The following is an 18,127-nucleotide window of genomic DNA, read 5'->3' as shown; positions in this document are numbered from 1 at the left end:
CTGAGCTGGAAGGGGGTTGGAGACAGCACAGGTGCTTCTCTGCCACTGTACCTCCCCACAAAGGGCTGAGCTGATGAGTTCCTGAGCATGCCGACTGCCTGGGATCAGTTAGCCAGGCTTGCCTTAATACCTGCAGAGGATGGGTCTCAGCTGCATGCTTGCTCCTTTGAGCTAATACTGCACATGCTTGCTGACCCCTCTTGAGCTAAACTGAGACCTATAATGCACAGACAGTGTTTATTCTGCTTCCACCTGCTCTCAGCAGTGCAGCTCTGCTGTGGAGACTGCTCAGGCCTTCCTTGATGTGAAACATGTTGAGGTTAGCTTCTTGGTTCTGTTACTTCATCAGTATTTTTATTGTTAGGAACCAAGAGCAGCAGGGGACTGGCATAGCTTTCCATAGCTAGTAACTAGCTAAAGGAACAGGCAGAGAGATCTTGCACCTTCCAGGTGCTTGTTTGAGAGTAGTGGCATACTATGAAGTACATGTGGACTCAAGTTTTGCTGTTGCTGTGTAATTACTTGCTATGAGGAGCTGAGCTGTTGAAAACTCCTAGAGAGTTGGAAGCTGCTTCTGTCAGTGCTGTATTTCAAGTGTGGAAGTTGAAACCTGTCTTGAATGACAAAAAACTTTCCCACCAATTGTTTGCAGCTGTAGGTGCATGACAGGGTGAGCTCTTGTGAGTGGAATTAGCTGGAGGTCATGTAGTCCAGCCTCCTGTGCGAAACAGGCCCAGCTAGAGCAGGCTCTCATAACCTAGTTCAGTTCTGTAGAGCCCCAAGGATGGGGATTTCACACAAGCCTTAATCTTGTAACTACTTTTCTTTCCTGGCTGGAATTTCCCATCCTCTAAGTTACGGCTGTTGATTCTTGTCCTGCCCCTGCATGTCTCAGAACAGCCTGGTTCTGCCCTTTCTCATGAACAAAATAACTGCAGACAGCAGTTACGATCTCTCCTCAGCTTTCTGTTACAGGTGAACAAACACCATTCTCCATCCATCCTCAATAGCCAAGCCCCCTGCCTCACTTCCTCCAGTATATTGCTGCCTTTCTTGCGCTGGGGAGCATGAGATTGGATGTGGTATTCCAGATCTGCTCTGACAGATGCAAGAGGTAGAGCAGAGGGCTGGAATAGGCTGGTTTGCTGTTGCAGCCTGGCCTTTGCTGCACGGCTGTGCTGGCTGGCTCTGTTCAGCTCCTGCAACGCTGCTCCCCAGACCACAGTGTTGCTTCGGAGGGTGCACATGCTATTGCACACAAACCTAGCAAACTGCCCCTCAAGCTGAAGGGGTGCTGGCAAAGTGCATCTCTGGCTCGAGCAAAGGGAGCAATGCCCACTTCCACAGGTAGGGGGCCAAAGCGGTGTCACTAGAGGGCAATGGCAGAACGGCCTCGGTGTCCACACAGAACGTACTGAGAGCTGGAATGGGATGCTGTCTGCTTGCAGCCAGTGGCTGATGACTTCAGTTCATTCTGACTTAGCTCTGGCTATTCGATATCATTGTCCTAAGATGCTGTCTCCAGTTGCTTGCAGGGCAAGCAAGGTGAACCTTCTGCTGATGAAGTAAGCCACTCTCCTCATGTAGCATCAGCAAAGACTGTAACAGCAGCAGTCAGATTTTTCTAGCTGAAGCATGCACTAAGTAAAAACTACTCTGTCAGCAGGAATGAATAACAATACAGCTGTATGAGGGAGATAACTGCATCTCTCCAGAGATCCAAGCACCACTGCTCAGAAGATGGTGGCAATAGCTCCTAACCTCCCTGCAGCAGTGACCCTCTCTGCCTTCAGTGTAGCAGTCAGTCATCCATTACCCATGTGGAACTTAGATGACCTGTTCTGGACTCCTGGCATTCTTCTGGCGGGAAACTTAGTGTGTAGCATTGTAATCAACAATCTAAAAACCTGGAAATTGAGTTAAGCCTTAATATTAGAACTGACTGGTACTAAAAAAGCATCAACTATGGGCTTTATTTTGCACCGTATCTTGTCTGCAGCTGCTTCACACCACCTTGTTCTAGTGTGCACTTCCCCTTCAGTTCTGAGGGCTTCATACATTTATTGAGTGTGAAAAGCCTTTTGCTTTAATTCTGGAGGGATGGTGATGCCAACTTCAACCTCCCATCTTTCTGCTCCTCAGCTAGACAAGCTTGGTGAGTGGTGTTGCATATACAAGTCAGGCACCCAGTTAATCAAATCAAACTTTATTCCTGTGAATTCCTACACCAACATATAAAGTTCTGAGCTGAACAACTGACATGTACAGCTTAAGCAGCTGTGAGTGGAAAAATTACTGCTTACATCAAATTCAAAAGGTAAACTCTCACAATGCATGTCTGCTTCAGCTACCAGCTTCTTGCTGTAGGTTCAGTTCTAAATATCCCGCTTCTCTTGAAGCTTCAACTTCTGTATTAAAAACTGCAGCCATCAGCTTTGAAAAATGAAAGCAAAGACAAATCTAAGAAATAGATTGAAGTATTCCACTGATGTGGAGTCAGTCCTCACCTTTTCATAACTATTAGAAACATATACAAATATACTACTTCTCTGGGGTAGGCAACTTTGAAAAGAAGGGGAAGTCTAACAACTCTTAAAGCCTCACCCTCATACCTGAATTACTTAAACATTTGGCATAAATTCCTTTTAAATTACTGACTGTGCACATTTTATTACTGCTGCTAGTGTACTGGTCAATCAAGGTGAATTGGTGCAAGAGATGCTGAAGAGTCTTCAGCCATGCCCTGCCTGTAACTGCTTTTTTCCATAGATGTATGCAAGGGAGATGAACAGTTCCTGCTGCATGAGAAGGAAGGCTGGGGGAAGCAAGAAGAGGTGGTGGAACTGCAGCAACCACCTTTCATCAAAAAGACTGTACCAGTGCCACAGTGTAGTCAGTTTAAGTGTGTGCTGGCTACACTGACAGCAGGCATTGAGATGCTTTCATCTACACCTAAAGCTTCTTCCTTTCTGGGGTCTGGAAGGGTAGCTGTAACATGCAACACTGAGCTGTTCCAGCTGTGACTGCTGTCAGTCACTCACAAGCTGTGGTTGCTGTGACCAGTTGCTAATGTAGCTCTGATGATCTTGGTGGGCAGAAGAGCGCTGGTAAGCCCAGAGGGCAGCTTGGCTGTGCTTTCCACAAGGGTGGGCTGTCACTTGCAGCAGGCAGACAACGTCCCTCTGTGCAGCTCCAGGCCTGCATCATGAGCTGGGTTCCTGAGACCTGCTTTGCCTTCACCCAGAATAGGCAGTAGCTGCTGCTTACAAGCCAGAGCACGCTTGTATGAAGAACAAGCTACTTCAAGAATAAAAGTGGCATCTACAACTAGGTGTTGTTACATCACTTTGGGTAACACTGACTGCAGGGTTAATCCAGTAACATGACCAAGCAGGCATGCCCTCCAGGCCTGAGGGCAACACGAACTATCCAGTCACATGCGCTTTTTCCACTCAGCTGAAGAGACACAGCAAGTGGCAGCACTCAGCCCACGTGAGTGTATGCTACACCACAGAGACCAGGGTGTCAGTTGTCTTTAAGAGCTCAGTTCTGGCTTTCTGCTCCTCTGCAGCTTCCTGTCCTTCAAGCAGATGGACTCATTCACATCAAGGTGACTCAAACAGGAGCCTGCAAAGTTGCAATTCTGTGCTCCGAGCCAGCAGCTATTTCCAGCAGTCTCCCTTCCATTACGTGTTTAATTCAGTGGTGCTCAGTGTGCTCCAGCATGTGTTGGAAGGATTTAGAAAACAGTAAAATGCTGCCACCCACTTGTTAAAATGCTGCATGGACTCTTTAAACACAGGAACTCTACATTCTTATCTCAAATGCAGGCATATCGCAGCTCTTAGTCATACAAGGTAGAGGGTAAACACATCCTACTTTTATAAATCCATTCCCTGGAACAGAGCACATAAGTCAGATGCCAGCTGCCATGACCTAGGAAAGTCACAGAGGAGCAGCAGGGAGCTGGAGAAGGACAGGGCTCTAGCTGAGGGGCGTGTATGATCTCACTGAGTGTGACTTAGACAGGACTGGTTATTTTGAGTCAGACACTTACCAGCAGCAACTGGGAAAGCTACCCACCACAGCACAGATTTTAGAACAGTGCTTCGCCTTAAACAAGTCACAGCCTACTGCTGCATGTTCCATTAAACCCAACAGGTCAACATAACTCTTTTTAGCACCATTACAGGTCAGGAAAACACATTTATGACACACAATGTACCTAGTGCAGAATCTGCAAGATGGAGATGGTTCTGCTGGTCCAAGTCAAACAGCATGCACACATCTCTAAAATCACCTGAATTAAAAAAATTACAAGTCCTAAACTGGAGTTGAGTTCCTAAAATTAGTTCACTGATTTGGCCCTGCTCAGACCACAATGTGATCTACAGGTTTTTGATCATTTCTTTCAACAATCCTTAAACAACCTTTTGTTCTCCATGTGCCAGAAAGTGTCAGTAAGAATCTATTCGTTTCATCATAAGTTTCCGGCTGTACTCGTAGGCAAGGAAGAGTGCCCCATTGGCCAGGAATGCTCGGATCATAGTTGGCTTCAGTCCAGAATACAAGGCAAGGACACCTGGAAAGGAAACCAGAGCTGGTTAGCAACTGATTAAAATGCCTACCTGCATCAACCGCTGTGCTTTTACCTTCGAGGGACACTGAAGTCATGCTTCTGCTCAGAGGGGCATGCACACAGACACAGAGCTGAACTCACTGGTGTCACAGCTAACTGCGGTGTTACTGGATATTGATACAGAAGGAGTACCTAGAGCTGTAACAAGACGCCCCAGGCTGCCAGGCTAGACAGGACTGATTTACCAAACAGCCCCCAGTCAGCTGCATGGTGACTTCTGGAGATCAAGAAAAGTTCTGTACTGAACTTGACCTGTTCCTTCAATTTTCATGTATAGGTTTGGCCACGGGTAGTGAAGCTCATTCCTTTATCTGCTTTTAAAGCCAATAAAAGCTCCGTATGCATTAATTGTCCCCTGAACAAAGAGGCATGGCAGATGCAGTAGGTCTCGATTTCTTGATTCCAAGCTTTCCAGACTACATGAAGCATCAGTATTTCTGTTTGTAAGAAACACTTACTGTCTGTCACTAACACCTTATCAACAGACTAGACTTCTTAAGCAGTTATTGGTATCGGAGGGTACAGATTTCAATCTGCAGCCCTACAGATTCAGTTGATATGCTACATACTCACCTTCAGTTCTCACAACAGTTACAAATGTTCCCATAAAGCCTGTCTGCTTTCCAGCCATTGAAAGAACCTGAATTCGAGATTTGACACAGTCCACAGGATACACAGCAATCCACAGACAGCAGCCTCCAAAACCTCCACTTAGCAGTAAAGGAATGGGACCTAAAGTGAAGAAATAAGCTTTTATACACACCACAAAATATTCACCCACATAAATGGCACATTATCTCATCTACAGCAGTCAAAGAGAACACAGAGGAACCTGCTTATGACAAAAGAGTTCCCCCACAAACCTTTAAGTTAAAATTAAGCCACTAGTAAGTTGCAAGTCTAACCAGAAGCCAAAGGTTATAAGGAATGCCTCTTAGGTTATCAGCCATGCTAAAAAAGTATAACTCGGAATTCTGTTTTGACTGTATTAACTAAATCAACTCTGCTCCTTCCACACTTGTAATCACTTTCCAATGCTAATTGTGAAATGGTTTAGAGCAACACCACACAGTGTCGCTAATCACCTGCAGATTTATTTGGTACAGTGAAGTTACTTTGATCAGTCATTCTTCACAATACAACCTCATTTTGTATGTCAGATCAGATGTTTACAAACATTTTGCAGCAACAAAGACTAGAATGCACGCAGCTGAAATCCTAACTGCCAGCAAGACAAAGTATGATTGTGCGGTCTTTCAACAGGACACAAGCAATCTTTATTCTGGCATCTCCTCATTTTTTTCACGTCTAGTTTTCAATCTCAGTGTTCTCTTACTATCATTGTAATGACAACTAATGGTCAGCATACATTTCAGCATGTATTTGAACACACTGTTTAAGAGAATACAGCTAAAGACAGCAAAATTGCTCTAAGCAGCTGCTGAAATGAAATAGTTCAGAGTTACATTACACTGTAGTGTCAAATAGCTAAGTAGTTTTGTAATATTACTGTTAGCTCACTCTATTCTCCATCTACAATACATCCTGCTCCACTGGAAAGTGGGCACTTCACTAATTCATTACTATACATACACAAAATGAAGTCCTCCATATTCTGTATGTCCAGTTGCCTTCATTTTATGTGTATTTTACAGCTGCCGTGCATTATTAGCATATCTCCCTCCCTTATGTCCCCCACAACCGCATGAAAGGGGCACCGTACCTAATTCATCTTTCGATCTCCCAGAGGCAAAGAATGTCCGGCTCAGTTCGTATCCTCCAAAGAAGAAGAAATAGCCTGGGACTTCCCGCAGCAAAGTGCTTGACAGGCCACGGTAAAATCCCAGGGGACCATCCTTTTGAATAACACCCTTCACTACTGACCAGACTGTGCTGATAGAGAGGTTGATCCAGTTAGCGATGCTTAACAGCCAGACAATAAGAAGGTTACAGAACAGTAAGCAACTGCAGCTACAACTGAGGGTTAGATCCAGTGTGCAGCCAACAGGACTCAAGAAAGGCTTAGAACAAGATCCTGCCAGGAGCCCTTCGCTGGCACCCAGCTATCTCCAGGCTGCAACCCCCCCCAGCCACAACTCGCCTCTGGTTAACAGCGCACTACAAGTGCGACACCGAGCCAATATGGAATTAAAAATAATAAATAGATACAAAAGGCTTTCAGAGATACTGGGCAGGGTGTATACTTACTTGTGTCCCTGGATTATCTTTCCTGACAACTGCATTTCATGCATGGCCTGCAGCCGGCACTTCACCAGCTCTGTGGGACAGAGGACAAGGGTGGCAAAGGCAGAGGCGAAAGAGCCTGCAGCAGCATTCTGTAGATCACTACAAAAGAGAAACTGCAGAAGGTATTTGGGCACTGACCTGCAGTGCAGTGGAGCCACCGCGCCAGCAACCAGCTTCCCAAACCTGTACTCTAAATATCAGCTAGAAAAACCGATGGACAGTCTCGGGGGAAGTCTCAAGGGAAAAGGGCAGTTACTTGAACTAGGGAGATGAAAAACCTAGCTCATCCCGTCTTCATATACAACTCGGATACATTCTTTTGACACTGGAGAAGACACACTACAACCTTTACCCTTCTTGCTATACTTAGGTGATTGCAGAAGAATAAACACTATCCAATCATCATCTTATTGGCTTGTATAAAAATTTCCGTAGACTTGTTTTCCTGCACATCTTCTGGGTCCTAGTCGCTTCCCCAAAGAGAACAGGAGCAATAATCACCTTATATAGATGCCAGTGTTCCCAAATTCACCTTACCAGCACTAACACTGGTTTTCAGTGGAAGATGCTGGAAATCTGAAACCAAGGCAGAAAGGACCACTACAATCTTTCTGTGGATGTGCTGCCATGAATGCAGCCGTGTGAACCTGAGATAGCGCAGACAAACACAAACCACACCATGGAACAGGACAGCACTGTAATCTGCATTGACTCACAGTGTTCCAAAACCAGGACTTACTCTGCGGTGGTATTACACACATCACAAAGTCTGGGCTGCTGAACTGCCAGGACTCAAAAGGCTGGTGCTCCAGGATCGTGCTGCTTCATGACACACTTTAAACGGGCTCCCACAGACACTGGGGTGTTGGACAGGAGCTGCGCAATAGCACAGAACAAGCGGAGCTTCTCTCTTCTTTCCGAGCCTGGGGAGTCAGCACAGCGGAGACTGACCTCACTGCTGCACAGAAACTCTTTCCATGCATGGGAGATGTCTGCCCTGCGCCCAGCAGTTTTATACACCTGTAGTATCAGAGATCAAAGCCACAACTTTTCACCTTACAGAAGGATCTCGGTACTAAAGCTGTGACATGAAGCAAAGCTCGTGACATAGTCAGATACGGCAGTGACAAGGACTGTCGAAGGGGAAGGAATCAGTAACTGGCTGCAGAGCAGCAACTGAACAGTACGCAGCAAGTAAGTGGCAATACTGATTGCATGACCCTTTTCCAGCACAGACAGCTTGGCTTAACAAGGATCTGAGATGCAAGCTAATAAAGCCCAAGACAGAACAAGGCAGTTAAAAACACAGTATGTGGCTAGGCCCTGCAGTCATTAAGCTATGAGATAGAGCAAGGCAATAAGGGTACTCATTAGCATAAGAAAATGCAGAAGAGGTGCCTTAAAACTATGCACTGAAGGGTGCACAGGATCCTTTCTCCTTCAGGGGAGAAAGAAAACCAGATGCTATCAGACTTGAAAAGAATTCTGACACACGTACACAAAGGACTAGACTGAGCCACAATTCAGATCTCTTCTCCTTCTGCCTGTTGATGCTTAATTCTACATATAAAAGGGCAACTAGACCCGCTGTTTAGGCTTTGGTCTTTAATATAGAGGAACCTCCTTGCAGAAGTGATAAGCCTTGAATCCTGTTGAAGTTCCCTCAACTCAAAAGGCCTAATCCAGTACTTTTTTTTCCTGCATGGAAGAGTTTTCACCACACATCACAGGAGCAAGAATCCTCTACTCTTATGCTGCTGCTTCTTCTATAAAAGGCATTTCTCTTGTTTTTTCAAAGAAAATAGCCTGCTGAAGATGACTAGTCACGTACTGAGAAAGTCCAGCTGAGGTGAACAAGGGTAATAGTTTTCTCAGTTTAGACTTCAGCATGAAACAAAATCAGTTCAGTTGGACTAAATGGGCTTTTAAAGGCAAACAGAATTTAGCATTTCTCTTTCCATTTGGTTGTCTCGGTTTAGACTTTAGCATGGAATGAAACCAGTTTGGTTGGACTAAATGGATGTTAGAAGATAAATGGAATTTAGCATTTCTCTCCCCATTTGTTTTCTTTTGACCATGCACCAGTGGCATGTGTTCCTTTAACTGGAAAAGGTGTTGTTTGTAGCTGTCCTTGTAACTGTTTTGCAAGGCTTCACACACTGACCAGGGTGTCCCTAAACACAGGAAGGCAAGGCAAGTTTATTTCCAAGCCATTTAAAGGCATTACTGAAACAGTAACTTCAAGCAAAACTAAACTATTATAGCTGGTTTTGTGAAATCTCAAACACCATAAAGCAATAAAAAAATGACAATAAATTGCTTGAATACGGGTAAGAAAAACAGTCAGGTTCACCTCAGTTTGCAACTTCATGCATTTTTGTCTTCAGGCTAAGACAGTATGACAGTTTTTAAACTGCAGAGGCAATGAAGGTAATTATAGTTCTTTACTTGTCATGTCTGGAGGACAGTCACCTCAGCAGGGTTCCTTCCCGCCCCTACAGCACACTAGGAAGGCTTCTCAACTATTCCACAACAAGAATGGGTAGAGACGTCCTGGACCAACCACACGTACTCAGGGCACCCCTGCAGACCCTGTCGATACAATTCTCTCCTACATGCACCTCGTAAGATGCCCCCACAATGATACAGATGAGGAGATCAAGGGAGCAGGACCAAGGGAGGAATCTTTCAAGTAAAATTAAATCCTTTAGTGTTTTGTCCCAGTACAGCCATGCAGTCACACTATTTACTCTTCAATCAGCAATGAACCAAACAGCCACCCTGGATCTGGAAGGTACCAGTACCTGACCAAGGAAAGAGTCAGACGTCAGAGGCACTTGCTGTTGCCACATATTCAAATTACATTCCTATTCTGCATCCTACTCCAAAGACGTGGAGTAGTACACCTACGTGTACTGTTTGAAAGTTTCCTGCGCTACCTCCCTGACAAACACCCTAAACATGCTGTCTCAGTCACCTGAAGAGATAATCCTAGGACCTCTGCCACTCCGTGGTCTACCTCCCAGGAGGATCACAGCAGATGGTTAAGAAGTGAAGCATGCTGTTGGTAGGCCTTCCTCCTACGTTTTAGCGGGCAGAAAGAGAAAAAGGGTTTGTAAGCTGAGCAAGCAGAAAATCCCTGATCTTAGAAAGCAATAAAAAAAGGTGGAAACAATTCTGTCTCAGCTGAAAGGTCTCAACTGCCAGAAAACAGTGAAAGACAAGGCAAGTAGAAAGCAATTGACGTATCTTTACCACTTCATATTCCCTGATGGCAGCCTCAGTCTTCAGATATAGCACATCTTAACACGTGACAGGAGAACACCTCATGTAATGCCCCTTTCAGATACTTGTCTTGCACTTGGGTAGCTACCCATGTCATGTCAGTGATCTCAAATTCAGGGTCATGGTTTCCTCAGCTACTCCCAGTTGGAAACAGATGTGACAGAGGCAGAACAAAGCTATTAATAAAAAGCTGAATGTGGTTAACCTTGTGTTACTCTTTGAATGAATAGAGTTAGGACAGTATGAGAAGTCTTTTACGCACTGTAGGGCAGCACAGGGATGGAGAAGGTGTAGCTACTCAGTGCTGCACAGAAGACATACCTTGAGTAATGCGTGACAGTGAGGCACACAGACAGCTGGACCACTGACAGCTCTAAAGTGATGCACCTGGAGAAAAGCCATCCTAGCTAGAAAGAGATTACGATCGTTATGCCAGTGCATAAATCCACGATTTGTTCACTCCCTGAATGCTCTGCACCGCTCTGGTCTCCTGAGCTCAACCCCAGATGCGTTAGAATTACGAGAGTTTCAGAGAAAGGCAACAAGGGCAGCTAAAGGAACAGCTCCTGAGTGCTCACTGACTGGGGGGGTGGAATCCTCCCACCTAGGGAAAGACTCAGGCAGGGAAAAGGGGCACGGAGCAATGGATACAGGTCTGCTAAATCCCAAGTGGCACAGAGACAGTGGCTATGGACCAACTGCCCCTGCCAGTTACAGAATTAATGACTGTCACCCACAGAACTCCCTGCCAAAGTGTACTACAGATGCAAGGAACTTCCAGTTTGAGGGGAGACTGGACAAGTACTTCAGAAGAGATCCAAAGTCACTGACTGGATCACACCAGGCCCAAGAAAACCTCCGAACTAAGAACATAGCCTAGCAGAGGACTCAGAGTAAATATTAAACACTTTCTTTCTTCTTTCTCATTCCATAGGCAACCACTTATTGCCAGTACTGTAGACAACACATTGTGCAAAATTAGACCCTCCATCTAACCACCATTACATTCAAGCTTTTGAAATGTAAATAAATAAATTCAAAAAGCAAGGCAATATTAGAAGAGTGTCTTTTCCCCTTAGTATGCCTCCCTGTAAGAGGAACCATTACCTCCCCTGCTAAACCACAACAACGTAGAGAACAAGGGAATTCCAAATTTCAGTTGCTGCAATACTCATTGACTCTGGTAAGATGTTCCAGGTCTTGAATATTCCAGTTAAGTCGTGATTATCTAAACCAGCCAGCAGCAGTGACAAGCAGGTGGCTCTGTTGTAGTCAGACACCTTATCCTAGCACAAAGGTCTATATCCCAAAACTTACTACACTGCATACTGGCAGAGGGAGGTCTGGGACATCACTTGCACCCTGACAATACAGTACCTGCAAGTAGCAGTTGCATGACTTCTTATTTATTTTAAAATATGAAACAGCTTTCTATTACTCACCTGAGCTTTGTTTTCCTGTCTACTCCAACAATTCTTCTCACAATTTGTTGGCAAAATCCATAGCACATGAACAGAACAGAGTTCTCCGCGATGTTGGCTACCAGCGCTGGTGTGGTTCCCTTGTAGAAGCCTCGAAACCCCACTTGCTTATAGGTTTTCACAAAACAGTCAACAATTCCTCTGTACATGTTGGGGAACGTCTGCATCTTCACCTTTGCAGTGTCAAAGGGCTGGCCAGTCACCACGCATGCTGTCCCACCTAAGCAAGCAGTAGAAATTAAGAGGGTGGCTGAAGGTTATCACAGCTGAAACGCCTATACAGAAACAGCACTATTAGGAAAATCATGCAGAAAGCAAAGAGGAAAGCATTCTCTGCAGAAAAAGACAACTGCACTGATTTTACCACACTGGCATCAATTGTTAGTGGTGAATTCATGGTTATCTGAAGAAAAAAAAAAAACATGCATAACAGCAGTAACAGCTTGATTCTTGTTAAATATTTCTTTACCTTACTAAAAGGGAGCATCTAAATGAATCAGTTCACTTACATGAACGGGTACTGAATTAGAGGTATTGTTCTGCAATCAAGTCACTTGTGTTAATGAGCTAAGCAAACATTTTCCCTTGCATATTAATGCAGTGGTTCAGAAGCCATCTGATTTTATGTTCCAACAATAACAAAAAACTGAAAGATTTGTAATCACGCGAGACAAAGATTCCCCCAGGAGATGAGGAACACTGCTGAGAGAGTACTAAAACTGATGATGCATTATAAATTGATAACAAAAGACTCAAGATCTTTACTTCATAACTCGACATGATTCTTTTTTACATTTACTCCCACGTACCAGACGAAAGCATCCAGGATAAGGTGAAAAAGGGCAAAAGGGCAAAGTTTCTCAACATGTTATCTTTTCCAAACTGAACTGTGAGGTCAATACCCTGGAAACTTGTGAGATATTTCCATCAATGTCATGAATAACCACTTCGCGGACAGTGCAGTGTTCTTCCACAAGATCTAACTCAGTTCAGTAGTCTGCAGAAAGAGCTAATGTTACACTTCTTCAGTAAAAAATACGAGCCATCACTTAGGAGCCGATACCTAACAGGAAGCATATGATAGGTGGATCTTATATCAACTTTATGGTTTTGCTTTTTTAGCAAGACAAAAACCATCCTAAAACAGAAGCTGACCTTTAACCAAAGCACACTTGACATGCGTATACCTTAAAGAGGGCAAGTTAACAAGATGTTTTCTCAGCTATGAAACTGAAATAATTATGTGTAAATGCAATGTAAAGAAGCCAAAATAGAAACAAATGTGTAAATCCAATTAAGATTAGTTATTTTTCTTCTAAGTGGGGAATAGAAGAGTAAACAAGTGTTTGCTTAACCAGTGATTTCCAACTGATTTTACTCTTTGCAAACCCATTTGTGTTACACTGTTGTTGCTCCTCTGCAAAGACGTACTTCAGGTCTTTAAGCGGAACTCAAGGTCCTAGCTCCCATAAAACCTCATTCTCAATCAGATGGATCATTAAAAGCTTCAGAGCAAACCATGCAAGGAAGCATGAAGAGCTTCTTGCTCTAGGAGGGATAACCAAAGAGAGATGTCGCTGGCTCAGACCAGTAACATCCACGTAAACCGCAGATGAAAAGCAGAGCTGGAACAGCTCAGCCAATGCTACTTGCGGGCAAGTCAGGTAGATATTAATCTACAGGACAAATGCTAGGTTCCTGTGTAAAGGTAAACCTAAAACATCCACACGTAGTAAAATAACCGCTGTTGGAAGCAGCCCAGAAAAACCAGGAATGGTCTTTGGAATGCAAAGCTGAAAAGTTGGGAGCTGACCATGAAAGTCGTTCCAAAAACAGAAGAGGCTCTCCTCACACCGTCATTGGAGGTGGCACAAGAAGCCCACTGAACTACAGCCATGAACTTTGTAAGCCTCAAGGTAAAGACCAAGAGTCCCAGTTAATATCTAAAATACTAAAGAAAACAAAATTCTTCCAGCCAGCAGTAAAGAGTCTAAAAAAAAACAAGCAACAACAACAAAATCAAAACAAACCAAAAAAACAAAAAAAAGTCAGCCCTGCTTGAATGTTTAGACAAATATGGTCCTAATAACAACATGGGAATGGTGAGGAAGAGAGTCCTACTTAATCAAAGAAGTGATTAGAGGTTGCTCAGATCCTAGGCAGAGCACTAGGACCCACAGGCAGCTAAATCACTTCTTGTTCAGAATTTACTTGTCCCTACATGTCATTACTTATCAGCTAGTCAAGACTCTATCTGGAGAGGAAGGTAAAACCAGGTTACGCATTTGCTGGAGGAATTAGCTGTTTGCTTAGTTACAATACACCTTCTAAAGGGTGCAGAGACATATGTGACACAGAAACAAGCACTACCAGTGAACACAGGCAATACACAGCAAGTATGTGGAAAGAACTCGGAAAATAAATACTAGAGCAACAGTAAAACTATCTATCACAACAGAACTAGCAAAGAAAAAATGAACAACAATAATGATTTAGGATTATTGAAGTCATGTTGAAAAAGGTCTGAATCCCTTTATCTTATTTGAAGGAGGAACTATGCCAGCGAAGAAACCAGCAGGATTAGTTCCAAGATCCTCAAAGCTCTACTGCCAAACACCAGGCAAACCTCAAACGCTTGCCCTGTTAGCCTGAATGTGGGCACAGAACAGCCTCACCAAGCAATAGATATCTAAGCTAATGCTCATTTCCAGCTCTTGTAGCAGCCAAGATGAGAGACACCAGGCTTCAACTCAGAAAGACAGCTCCCTAGGCCAAAGGCCTACACGGCCCTGGGTGGTAACAGCAGCATTCTTGAGCTGAAGTACCACGAAGGAAAGCGATCACGGCTCCCATTTAAGCACCTGGAACACCTCCAAAACCATCAAGAATGACACAGATATTAAGTTGCTTTTTGAGAAATATGTATTTGGGAAACAGAGCAGATATAATAGCTATTCTTTACTGAGGACTCAAAAACCAGGAGACTGAACAGACTAACAGAAACATATTTTTTCTAGGGCAATGAAGGAATAACAGCAGAAACACTTCTCATCCCTCGCAGGGAAAGAAGGTGTTATCTAGTCAATAACGTGTTTTCCAGAGGCTAACCAAGCAGGCATTCACTGGGAAAAATGTGGTGGCAGATGAAATGCTTTATGAATGTGCCACACTGGACACGTTATCTGTCACCCCTTAATTTCTCACTGCTCTAAGGTTACCTCCACTCTGACAAATGACCTCAAATAATCACCCTTGAATGCTCTTAACACCATTAATACTGCCACATTCACAGCATTAACACCGTCATAAAAGGACTGACTGTAATAGCTATTGCATAGGAAAGAAAAAAACATGGTATTGTTCAAACTGGTTACAACAGTACATTAGACAAATCTTTCCTTCTGCCTGTTCTGTATAAACATTGTCAGCTTAGAAATGCCAGAATGACCCCTTTGCCCTCGTAGAGTTAAAAACCAATTCATCCCTCAACCACGGAGACTACCAACATGGTAATGTCAGCGAAACAACACGACTGCTTCCACGTTTGTGACCGTTGCAACTGGTCCAGCAAAAGTTCATAGCACAGACTAGACCAAAGTGGAAGTTAGTTAAATGAATTCATCATTATTAGCCCTACTGAGCTTCCCAGTTTCTAAAGCTTCACACCGAGATGCTGTCTGAGCCAACAACCCTTCAGACAGCCTCTTGCCCCTTCCAATTAGAGGGGGTTCCTGTGACAAAAGCAGCACCTCCATCACTCGCACACTGTTTGAGTTCATTCCAAAACTCTGCTTGTGACTCATCCTTAAGCTCATGGAAGCACGAGAACACCGAAAATTAAACCTCCTCCTGGAAAACTATTAGCCTGAAATAAGGGTTGCACCTTCACTGTTTGGCAGGGGTTTCACCAGGGAGGAGTGACAGTGATGCAGTTACAACACTGGCCGAGGTCAGCTGTGCGTCACCTCCATATCCTTAAAATACAGCAGGCAGGCGAGGCTTTTTATAGCAGTGGTTGTCAAGGCTACTAAAACTGTCCCTCGGAAGTTTTGTGCAATGAAGTTCTCTCCAGCATTACCTGCAGCTCCTGCTGTGAGGTCAATAGCAGCCTGAATAGCAGAGTTTATCCTCATGCTTCACGCTTGTTTATCAGCTGCTTCAGAGCGAAGTCTCCTGTTCCCTGGCAGGTGTCGAGATACTTGTCTCCTGAGGGAAGAGAAAGGCAAAGCATACACGTTTTACAATAACTCTGTCAGGCAAAAGCATCACACAAATGCTTTCACTTCCACTCTTCCATTTAGCTTGTTCCAAACCATTTAGAGATAGAAAATGCTTGTCCCCAGGACTGGGACGTAACATATCTGTATTTTGACTGACGAGTTTTGCCACATTAGGCAAGTCCTCTGGAGTACCACTGCCTAGCTTCAGATTACTTGGGCCTTCCAGCTTCTAGTCTCCCTGGATCTCCCAAATGAAAGCAAAGAGCACCTCCGGGGAACACGTGCTGAACATTACTGTTCTACTGATTATAAAGGCATAGTTTCCACCAGGTATCTAAGGCTAGCTGGCAGGAAGATGTCCATCCCCTAACCCTGTCTCAACTCCCCACAAAGCAAACAGAGAATCGCTCTCCCCACGGTGAACAGCAGCTAAGAAAACTATTCACGGCAATACAGACACATCATGTATTTCTATGTGGTTCTCAGAAGATACGAGAAAAAAGGAATGAGTATGAACATCTAGCATTGCGTATGGACCACATCCTTGCTAGAACTTCTACATTACAAGCATAGACGCTTGCATACAAGTAAGGCTTTAAGAAAGCCGGTCTCTAAACATATTTATTATTCCTGAAGCTGAAAAAAAAAACCCCCAGTAGGCCAAATACTGTCACTCAGTAACTTCAAGTGTCCGGTCTGTTTAAGATGTGCTGCAGGAATCCGAATGCAATGGGTTTAGAAAAAATACTCTTGTAATAAACGACACCAATACCTGCTGTTTCCGAGTTGTGGTTACACATTCGAACCGTTTCGCTACCGACAGCGCAGTACGCCAGCTGCTATTCCAGAACAGAGGCTCCAACACCAAGCTGCACTTCGTTATCCCCTACACCTTGTTCGCGTTCACACAGCTCTCCGCAGTTTTGCTTCAGGTTTGGAGGCGGAGGACACAGCCTCTGAACGACGGGAATCACCAGCGAGCAGCAACTGCCCGCCCTCGGTAAAACGCAGCCGGGCAGCACCACACCAAGCGCCCACCAGCGCGTGCCAGTCCCCACCAGAAGCACGTGCCAGACCCCCCACCGACACCCACCCAAGGCTCGGTGACAGCAGCAAAAAAAAAGATGCCTACAAAAATATGGACGTCCCAAGAGCCAAAGAAGTTTAGTTTCCTAGTCCACAAGAGCTCATTGCCACTTTCACAAAATTTAAGACTTATTCAAAACTGCACCGGTATTATACACGCACAAACCTTCCCTCCTATTTTTTTCCCTACTTGTGGTAACCGCAACAGACTAAAACCCGCCCGTAGCTGTAGCAAGGCGACAGCTCCGCCACTCCCGGCGCGACCCCAAGCCTCGCACCAGGAGACACAGCGGCCTCCGCCAGCGGAACGGGTCCCGCAGAGCCCCTGCCCGCGGCCCCCGGCGCCCGCAAAGGCAGGCCGCGGCTCCGCTTCCCGAGGCGCCGGCAGCCCGGCAGCAGCCGAGCGGCCCCGGGGAAAGCCGAAGGGGGCCCGGGGCGGGCAAAGCCGAAGGGCGGCTTCCCTCGGGCGAGGACGGCTCAGGCTGCAGGCGCGGCAACCCCCCGGCTCCCCGCCCGCCCGCTCGGAGCGGCCAGGCCCCGGCCTGCGCGGGGAGGGGGCAGAGGCCTGCCGGAGCCCGCCGAACCCCGCACCGCCCCCAGCCCGGCCCGGCGCCTCTCCCCGAGGGGCCGCGCACCGCCGAGCCCCGAGCCCGCGGCTCCCCCCGCGGGGACCTCTCCGCTCCACTCCGCTCGCCAACGGGGAGGGCGAGGCCGCTGCCTCCCGCCCGCCCGGCGCCGCCGCTCACCTCAGCACGCCGCCCGCCCGGGCGGGCCGCCCCGCCGCCGCTGCCCCTATATAGGCGGCCGAGGGAGGCAGCGTGGCCCCTCCGCCGCCCCGGGGAAGGCGCGGGCGGCGGGGCCGGGCCGGGCGGCGTGCAGTGCCCCCGGCAGCGAGAGGCGGTTCCGGGCGGGCGGGGAAACGCCCAGCGTCCGGCGGGGGGTCGGGGACCGCGCTGCGGGGTCCCCGCCGAAACCCTGCGGGGCGGCCGCTGCTGCGCGCGTCGGGCAGCGGGGTCGCTCCCCCCGGAAAACTGACCGGTGGGCTGCGTTTGAGCTCACCGAGCGGGGTTGGGCTGAGCTTAGGAATTAGAAGATCTTTTTGGTTTGGGTGGGTGGTTGGGTTTTTCTTTTTGTTGTTGTTTTTAAAGAAGGGTTTATTTAGGAGGTCG

At 46.1% G+C, this 18,127-nt stretch overlaps 1 protein-coding gene across 3 annotated transcripts; it reads right to left on the bottom strand.

Moving 5' to 3' along the window:
• Positions 1-2,185: 2,185 nt before the first annotated feature.
• On the bottom strand, positions 2,186-17,818 carry SLC25A15 (solute carrier family 25 member 15). Of its 3 annotated transcripts, none has more exons than XM_075420926.1 (7): positions 17,705-17,818; positions 15,731-15,858; positions 11,614-11,872; positions 6,848-6,985; positions 6,363-6,532; positions 5,213-5,371; positions 2,186-4,582 (listed from the first exon to the last, which is right to left on the bottom strand). In XM_075420926.1, exons 2-7 carry the CDS (start codon positions 15,783-15,785, stop codon positions 4,458-4,460), a joined length of 906 nt encoding a protein of 301 aa, XP_075277041.1. In that variant the 5' UTR covers positions 15,786-15,858; positions 17,705-17,818; the 3' UTR covers positions 2,186-4,457. The 3 variants fall into 3 exon arrangements, with proteins under 3 accessions (XP_075277041.1, XP_075277060.1, XP_075277052.1); XM_075420945.1 differs by lacking the exon at positions 17,705-17,818 and adding an exon at positions 17,631-17,652; XM_075420937.1 differs by lacking the exon at positions 17,705-17,818 and adding an exon at positions 16,645-17,212.
• Between the last annotated feature and the right edge of the window lie 309 nt (positions 17,819-18,127).

The sequence above is a fragment of the Opisthocomus hoazin genome, chromosome 1, assembly GCF_030867145.1.
Source record: "Opisthocomus hoazin isolate bOpiHoa1 chromosome 1, bOpiHoa1.hap1, whole genome shotgun sequence".
In the NCBI taxonomy this organism is placed as follows: domain Eukaryota; kingdom Metazoa; phylum Chordata; class Aves; order Opisthocomiformes; family Opisthocomidae; genus Opisthocomus; species Opisthocomus hoazin.
The sequence above is the reverse complement of the archived record's forward strand: the minus strand, read 5'-3'. Positions and strand labels throughout refer to the sequence as shown.

What these genes read in the sequence shown, in the direction of transcription:
- SLC25A15 (XM_075420926.1), bottom strand. Translation starts at nt 15,785, where the DNA reads ATGAGGATAAACTCTGCTATTCAGGCTGCTATTGACCTCACAGCAGGA. An exon ending in AAGATAATCCAGGGACACAA is followed by an intron (nt 6,533 to 6,847) that starts GTAAGTATACAC and finishes CCTCTCTATCAG; the next exon opens with CACAGTCTGGTCAGTAGTGA. An exon ending in AACTGTTGTGAGAACTGAAG is followed by an intron (nt 4,583 to 5,212) that starts GTGAGTATGTAG and finishes TTTCCTTTCCAG; the next exon opens with GTGTCCTTGCCTTGTATTCT.